Source organism: Dipteris shenzhenensis, chromosome 11 (assembly GCF_047967505.1).
Source record: "Dipteris shenzhenensis isolate YYH24624 ecotype China chromosome 11, Dip_SZ_1.0, whole genome shotgun sequence".
Lineage (NCBI taxonomy): Eukaryota > Viridiplantae > Streptophyta > Polypodiopsida > Gleicheniales > Dipteridaceae > Dipteris > Dipteris shenzhenensis.
The window spans coordinates 13,262,703-13,271,566 of NC_141606.1; the positions used below are offsets into that span (position 1 = coordinate 13,262,703).

Genomic DNA, 8,864 nt, shown 5'->3' on the forward strand with positions numbered 1-8,864 from the left:
ACTAGGCATAAGTACATGTAATGTAAAACATCATGATACTTCCTATATATTGGTTGTCGCTAAATGCTCATCACTTTTCCAAGGAATGGCCTGAAAAAAAAATACACTGAACACTGGAAACTTGTAACACTAATGCTCCCAAGGAAAGCCTTACATTGTGATGTTATTTAGGGCACCTAATAATTTAACAGCACAAAGTATACACATTTTAAATGATGATTTAAAATCATTATTGTAGTTCCATTCAAAGAAAAAGAAACCTTAAGGGCCAAGTATAGCAACCAGAAGGCAACAATAATATGCCAGTGCATTTACAGATATTTACTGCAAAACTATGCAGCAAAAGAGAAAGGGTATTTCCACAAATAAAACAAATGGAAGACCATAAATGCCCTTATACAGTCTGTCAAAGACAGACAACTTCCTCTTTGCCAGAGGCCACCAATGCTATGGACAACCTGATGACACAATGCCAGGAGCTGTGGGACATGTTGCAAGTGGACAATTGTCCCCGCTAGTTCCCCACCAAATCATTTGAGCATTTTGAAGTTGCAGACAGAAATACAACAGCACAGCCATGAAAGCAAGCCCAGCATCAAGGGCAGCAGAGAGGACGTAATTGTATCTCTTCCACCACTTTTTATGGTACTTGAACACAAAATAATTGAAGATCGTCCCAACGATAATCCATGAAGTGTAGTTAACAGCAGTCGCAGCAGGCATGTTTGCAGTGGCTCCAAGCAGCACTGGCATATTGATGAGAGGAATCCACCATGCCTTGGGAAATGCCCTGTGAAACATCCAAATAATTACTGGTGCAAGTGCCCCACCTAAAAAGAACCAGTTCAGGGCGCGGTACAGTCCCAACTCCCCAAAGATCCTCTTTGGTCCAACAAGACCCCATATTACTGATGCGTCAAAGAATACAGCATCATTTGGGCATTTCCAAGGACTACTTGCTGGCAGCAGATTTGTATCACATATGTTGTTTATTGAATTCAACAACCACCAAGCAACCCCCATATTCACTGTCCCAGCAACAATTGTGCCAACAACCTGTGGACAACATTCTAGAACACGTTACAAGCAGATATAGGCTACATACTGGACACACAATTTCAAGTAAAATATTCCACTCTCTATTAATTTATGTCAATGACATGGAGGAGGATCGAGACATATGACTTGTATTTCCATGACCCACCCCAACCAACCCTCCAAAAAAAGTAAAAGTGTCCTGCACCTGAACCATTGTTAAAACGATGTTCATGTGATATCTTATCACCTGCATGTGTTCGATAAATTTTTCAAGGCCTATTTATAGGGGCTTTTTGCCGCAGGGGAGGGGGGGGGGGCACTGGATTTGGACCAGATCTGGTCAGCAGCTGGTTGGCAATCTGGTCGCCAGTCTGCTCAGTGAGCCCGTCTGGTCGGCCTCCCTACCGGTTGGCCAAGCATTGGCTCTTCTCAGCCCTATTTTAGGGGGCCTTTCCAGGTTCTTTTGGGAAGCCCACTAAAGACCTTCTACAAGGCTAGGCAGGAGCCCACCAAAGCCTTCAGGACACTTACCTCAGTCTCTAGCAGCCCTCCTTGACAGTATTTTGCCCAGCACATGCTGGATGTCCCTTGAGCATATTTTGCCACATCCTATGGAGTATTCTACTGAGTAATTTTGGCTTCCTTTTCTGCTGTTATTTCTTCTACAACTTCAGTTGGTGGGTTCAATCGTTGCGTACCTTTGTGATTGAGATAGGAGAGAGTGAAAGACACCTTCTGTTGCATGACTTTACTGCAGTAAATAGGCTCATTCTCTGACATGGTATCAGAGCCTTGTTAAGCACTCGTGTGATCTACATCAACGCTAAAAGAAGAGCCCCTCACATGCAAGAGGAGACCCGAGTATCAGCAAGGTACAGTTATTTTCAGTTTCCAGTTGTGTTGCAAGTATCCAGCTCTTTTTACATCTATCTTGGCCGGTCCCTCACGTGCAAGAAGAGACCCTAGTATTAGCAAGGTACAATTATTTTCAGTTTCCAGTTGAGTTGTAAGTATCCAGCTCTTTTTACATCTATCTTGGCCGGTCAGCCATGTTGGGAATTAGATGCCAACCTCTCCACTTTGTGAGCCCCCTTATGAGGACATGGGGTAGGATGACCTGCAAATATGCCTATCTTAGAGGTCTTGGCAAAGAAAAGTTAGGAGTTATTGTATAGAAAATTCTTAGCTCGCATGTAGAGTTCAAGCATAAATGTGGACAATGTATGGAAACTCTTGGAGATGTTATGCCCTCTAATACATCCAACAAAGATTTGATCATAAAGGATAGACATGAGACTTGTCCAAAAGACATCATCAGGACAAAGCGCATCTCTTTGGATTTTAGAGAGGGAGATATTTTGCAAATGAGGTTGTAGCAAAAGGCAAAGGATTGGAATTTGAACAACTGGATTCTTTTTCATTTACACAAATGAAGATTACGGAAGCCATAGGTGATGGCACACACGATAAAACAACCTCCTTGGATGGTCCCTACTATGAGGTAGGCAAGGTAACAAGATGGAATATGCAAGTTTTGAGGGTTAAAGTGAGCCATCTGGTTTTGAATGAGAGAGATAAAGTATATCACAATATTGAAGCATGAAATAATCTTGCCCCCCGTCAAGTTTACACAATCTTCAAGTAATGCATAAGCAACAATACTACACTGAGTGAGTTCCTTTCCAAATTATAGAAGTTGTGCCCTTTCAGATGTAGAGGATTTCAATTATGGATCTTCTGTACTTGACTATAGATGTGATCAGTTCATTGAGATCAAGAAACTGAAAGGTTTCAGATGTCTTATTTACAGTAGACAGATTCATGCACATTGAGAAAGGAAAAGGTACCATTAGTGATGTCTTATTGAGCATGGATGAGTCCATTGATATTAACAAGAGTGCACAGTGTGCGTGGGCACTGGCTTACAAACTATATTTACACATACGAGCAGTAAACATAAGGAAACATATATAGGTAACCAGTGAATTTGTGCTTCCTATCACAAATTTGCTTCCATATATTTGTTGTTTTCTAGGAACTTTGATAGATGCACTCTGTGGAATCAGACTATGCACAAGCACATAAGGCATTTTGTAAATAAGACGAATAGATGCACCTGGACGATGAACATTGATCGTGGAGGCACCTTCATATAATGGCCCAATTTAAAATCTTGCAAAAAGGAAACTGCTTGGCTCATGCTCATGTAACCATACACTTTGAAACATACATTTGCAAGAGGCTTTCCAGGTAGTATGTATCCCATCATGTACTCGGTTATAACATTTAAACCTGGAGTCTGAACCAACCAAAGAAACCAATCTCACTTAACATCTATAGATAGATTTCAAACTCACTCATTAGAACAAGATAATATGAAAGATTGAGCAAAGAGAGGGTTCAGCATGCTATCAAAACCACAGTGCTTACCTGGTTTGTGGTTGCGGTGATCACACCTATCGGTAGAGTGAACACTGCGGCAAGCACACATGCTAATAGCAAACCCCACCAAGGCAATTGTATTTGATTTTTGAAACCCACACACACTGCTATAGACATTCCAATAGAACCAACAAGCAAGCAAAGCCACCATGATTGGGGTATGTCAGGGTATTTTTGCATCAACCGTGTGTGGATATCAGGTCGTTTGTCCATGGCAGCTCTGCTTCTTTGCCATATCTCCCTGTAATAATCAAGAACATAAATTTGAAAATATATCATTGATTGTACGGCTAGATTTAATATGATTTATGAGATAGCACATCCGAGAACTGCTTGATTGAGAAACAAAGCTTACTTTCCATAGAAGCAAAGGACGTGCGTCAGAGTTGATGCAATTGTTGCGAATGAAAGGCCGTATGCCAGAGCAAAAAGGACACTCAAATGAACATGGCCCTGTGCCTCATAGGCTGTGACATTTAAGTTGAAGTCCGGGGTCAAGACAGCTTGAATGTCATAGTGGCTCCCATTTGCAGTGAAAAGACCCGAGGAGAAGATGGGAAATGTCTTTGCATTGTATACGTCACTCCAGTATGCAGCCGGGACCAAAGCATACAGGAAAAGGAAAAACCCCACAGCTATATTAACTATGGCAAAGAATGGAGCCAATAATGGACTCAGGAGAAAAGCAGAAATGCCAGCCCAATCAAAACTCAAGGCGCCCAAACCCAGTCCTCTATATCCAGAGCCTATCTGTTGGACAGTTACTGAACGAGGAAATGCCCAGCAAACCCATGAAAAATATGTTAGGGTGCTGAACAAATAGCCTGGCAGTACATAATATGAAAAACTTGCAATCATGAAGATCAAGAAGAATTGACTTCTGGAGATTCCCCTGCCGGTGTCCTTCTCATGCATCGTTCTGTATCACACAAGGAGCATGCATTAACATGCCAAAATCGGTCATCTTGAACAAGTTGGGAGTGAAAAACAATATGTGAAAGGGCGGGGAGTGACCTGAATAAAGAAACCTGGGCAAGTGTACCGGGCCACCACATGTAAGCGGGTTCAATCAGGTATCTCCGGAAAAGCCCCGCCCACCCATAGCCCAGCACCTACAGTTCGGAATCAAAAGATCGATGAAAACTCGGGGGTTTGAATCAGAAGGGGAGGAGGTGAGCGACACGTCTCAGCTTCAAGTGAGCTAGTTCTAATTTGTCCAATTCTCCCATACACAACAAGCTTTAGAGTTGTTCGACGTCACAAATAATCAGAAAACAGAAACCAGAAACGAAGTCGACCTTATTCCCGACAGGATTCCGAAGCACAAAAGAAATCACCTGTGTCGTTAAGATTATGAGCAAACCAACCCAAAAGGAAATGTTCCTCTTGTAAAAGGCTTTGACTATATCCACGATGCCCACCGCATACGCGGGGCCGTTTCCGAATGCACTGCCTGCGTTTGCGAATATTGTGATCAGAACGTGTTCCTTGACGTTGAAGGGTCCAGGATTGAGCGAAAACTCTTGATTCAGGCAGGGTAAACGGAATGAACGGGTAGGCAAGGCGAAGGCCATGAAACGACCGATAGGCAGGGAAGCCACTTGGACGGTGATGAGAGTGATAATCAAGGGCTCAGTGCGGTACGAGAAGAATTGATTGAGGAAGGAGAGGAGGATGCAGGAGACAAGGCCGATGCTCCACATACGGAAGGTCCAGACGGGGAGGGAAGGGTCATCAGAGGTGGAAACGGTGAGGGCGACTTGCTCAACAGGAGACTGATCTTCCAGAGGGGGAGGAGCAGCAGAATTGTGTTGCTCAATTTGAAATGTATGATTGGGATCCATGATGGGAGCTCTTGTGTATAATGTGAGAGGGGGTCGATTTGAGCGGGTGGTGCTGTGTGTTACGTGATCCAAGCACCTGCGCTCCGACCCTCTAAAGGAAAGAGATGATCCGCATGCTCTTGGCGTCGCTCTAGTGCTCGAGTGAGAGAGTAGCCTCCTTCTAACACAAACTCAAAGCTTATTGAGTGAGCAGCAGCAGCAGCAGCAGCAGGAGCTCCCTCCCGTGGTGGGTGGTCTCTGGGCTGCTGCAAGCAAACAACCTGAAAATCTACCGATCTCTTGTGAATTCTAGCCAGAAGAGAGGTGATCCAGAAGCAGCGAACAACCCGAATCGTACGATCTCTTTTTGAATTCAGCTAGCAACATAAAGCTGAGAGGCGATGCACGAGAAGCGACTATGGGATCTCGCAAAAAAAGCATCAGCTCCTCGATAATTGGAGGTGCTGCATGCGCTGGTGTACTGCGAGGCTCGGCAGCTACAATCTAGAGCACTTGTTCTGTGCTGAAATGTGGAAGGCGCAATATAGTGACATCAGAGAGTTTTCTTCTTCACCACCTCCACGTACAGCTCCACTGTGTGTGTGTGTGTGTGTGTGTGTGTGTACACTGTGAGCGAGCCAGAGAAAGGTGGTGAATCCAACAAAAGCATGCTACTCGACTAATATTTTTTATAAATAAAATAAACTAAATGCCCAGTTACTTAAATTTGTCGACTCTTTGTCCAGGTTGTCTTTAGATTCTTTGAGATACTTCACACACACAACCTTCAATTAATTTACCATGCTTTACTTATGCCCTTGTGAAAAAGGGTAAGGGCAATCATAGCTTCATGAAGAGCGTACCACCAATTCAAAAAGGGCAAAAGGTGAATTTCATTCACGTGGGCTTCGTGAGATCGTGCATCTAAAAGGGCTCTCATTGGAGAGAGAGAGAGAGAGAGAGAGAGAGAGAGAGAGAAAAGAAGAAGGAGAGGAGGAGGAGAGACAAGAGAGTAAGGGGGAGAAAAAGATGGGGTTACAAATAGCAAGACTTAGGATTTAAAGGAATACAAATAGCAAGTGGAACTTTAGCCCAATCATAAAAATGCAAATGAAAATAAAACAATTCGGAATTTTCACTTTAGTGAGACTACTATAGCCTACCTACAGGCAAGGAAAAAAGGAACCCTTGACTTCCAAGGCTTGTCCTCACCTAGTGGAACTTGATTCATCGTGTAAGCCTTCATGCTCTTTGCTTTCATCTCCTCAATCAATGCTCTCCTAGTCACCAAGTTACATGATTCACATTTGACCTTCTCTCCTTTCTTAGTCTAACTTTTGCGTAACCTTGTCCCATATTTCTTCCCACTCGGGGCCCACAACCAATCACAGAAAACCTCAACGGAAAAAAATAATCGATTTTTTGCTTTCTCAAGACAAACCGCTCACTATACCCTACCCCCTTGGAGCAAACGCCAACACTTCCACATGAGGCTCAATGAACGTTGGCCTCTACTTCCCGTAATCCAATGCAAATTCATCCCCATATTACACTTGTTCTAAGACCGTCAAGTGATGTCTCCATGAAGCACTAGTAGCACCGATGGAACAAACAAAGCTGAGCAAACACTTGCAAGGGAGGATGATTGAGCATGGGGTCTACATCCCATCATTCAGTGGAGCTCACCTTCATGCTTTATCAAGCCCAAGTCAACAAAGGTCCATCAAAAGCTGTCCATGAAGGACCCCTGCTGGGCACCACAACAATCAACTAATTCACCGAAGAATACTCCAAGGCCACACATTGAATGACCTTTGACATACTCATCAAGATGATACACCATGCAAAGGACGTTTCAATAGCACTCATTGAATTGGATGAATCTTACAAAAGGAATGTGAAGGCTTGGAACAAAACGCATGAGGAAGTGGTGACAACTTTGCCATATCAGTTTAAGACCACTGCATTTCATTGTATAAAAAGTGTTGGTTAAAGTATTTTGAGAGTTTTTGGAGTATTGATTAAAGGTGTGGAAATACTTGAATGTTAAACTTAGATTACTAGCTACCAAAATGCACGGAAGTCTTTGAGAATTTTTTTTGATACTACAAGATGGACATTAAAGGCATAACCTCTTATTGGAAATCTTCCAGTTTAGGTTTCCATGTATGGTAAAAAGGGCTCTCTTATTTCAAACTGAAGTTGCATGAGTTTTTGAAAATGAGTGGTTGTTTTAAGAGCATTCAAGATACATAAAAAATAATGGATATATCTATTAAAGGGCATTGGAACTCTAAAAATTCATACAATACAATGAGTGCATCCAAAATTCAAGAATTAAAATATCAAAATTATTGAAAGTTCACAAATATAAACAAATATAATTATTGCTATCCATTGAAATCAATAGATTAGCAAAATATACTCATTAAATATCCTGAAACCTAAGTATTAGAGAGGAATATTAGCATTGTATTGGGCTGGTTCATGAATTAAAAAATTGAAAGGTTTACAACCAAAAAGATTTCTAGGACATGACATACGTACATAGGGGTTTTAATATAATTACCACTTTTAATGCACCTTTACACGTTTTATGTAGGGGTTTTTAGTTAGGATTCCTTGAGATAAAGGATGGAGAGGCAATAAGGAGTCCCAGGGATGTCGCTCTCTTAACACCTAGAGTGAGCACATATTTAAAATACCCATAAATTTTATTCCAGACACGTACATAGAGCTACATGACTTGAGGAAATGAAGGGCCTTCGTTCAAATTAAATATGATTTACGCTTGTAACCTATGGTTTTGCTCCTCGACTGGCAAGGCTTGGACTGGCAAATCCCTTAATAAAATGATCAACAAGCAGAAAAAATGCATTGTAGCTACAACGGCTGGATCCGGTACTGAATCAAATGTTGAGATGAAGTTTGCCATCTAGGCGACCAAAGCTAGGGAAGAACCAACTTCAGGGAAATCAAAGCACAGAAAATTGTATGTGATATTTGGATCTGCATCGCACATCCTTTCAAAGTCGGGCCAACTCCAACAGCGGCGTAGGGGCATAAATGTTGGGTCAATTTGCCATACGAGCCCTACGCAGCAATATGTTATCCAAAAAGCTACATGCTTTAAAAATTGCATACGCCATTGAGGTTGGATTTCAACATATGTATCCTCCTGTGGATTTCAACATATTTATAGTGATCATCAGAGAGTTTTCTTCTTCACCACCTCCACGTACAGCTCCACTGTCTGTGTGTGTGTGTGTGTGTGTACACTGTGAGCCAGACAGAGAAAGGTGGTGAATCCAACAAAAGCATGCTACTCGACTAATATTTTTTATAAATAAAATAAACTAAATGCCCAGTTACTTAAATTTGTCGACTCTTTGTCCAGGTTGCCTTTAGATTCTTGGAGATACTTCACACACACAACCTTCAATTAATTTACCATGCTTTACTTATGCCCTTGTGAAAAAGGGTAAGGGCAATCATAGCTTCATGAAGAGCGTACCACCAATTCAACAAGGGCAAAAGGTGAATTTCATTCACGTGGGCTTC

At 42.1% G+C, this 8,864-nt stretch overlaps 1 protein-coding gene across 1 annotated transcript; it reads right to left on the reverse strand.

Annotated features, from left to right (window-relative positions):
• Positions 1–243: 243 nt before the first annotated feature.
• Positions 244–5,827, reverse strand: LOC147896629 (oligopeptide transporter 4-like). Its single transcript, XM_087381820.1, has 6 exons — positions 4,818–5,827; positions 4,495–4,592; positions 3,836–4,399; positions 3,469–3,721; positions 3,155–3,337; positions 244–1,056 (listed from the first exon to the last, which is right to left on the reverse strand). Exons 1-6 carry the CDS (start codon positions 5,322–5,324, stop codon positions 448–450), a joined length of 2,214 nt encoding a protein of 737 aa, XP_087237946.1. The 5' UTR covers positions 5,325–5,827; the 3' UTR covers positions 244–447.
• Positions 5,828–8,864: the final 3,037 nt, after the last annotated feature.

What these genes read in the sequence shown, in the direction of transcription:
- LOC147896629 (XM_087381820.1), bottom strand. Translation starts at nt 5,324, where the DNA reads ATGGATCCCAATCATACATTTCAAATTGAGCAACACAATTCTGCTGCT. An exon ending in TCATAATCTTAACGACACAG is followed by an intron (nt 4,593 to 4,817) that starts GTGATTTCTTTT and finishes TCCGAACTGTAG; the next exon opens with GTGCTGGGCTATGGGTGGGC. An exon ending in GTCCTTTGCTTCTATGGAAA is followed by an intron (nt 3,722 to 3,835) that starts GTAAGCTTTGTT and finishes TGATTATTACAG; the next exon opens with GGAGATATGGCAAAGAAGCA.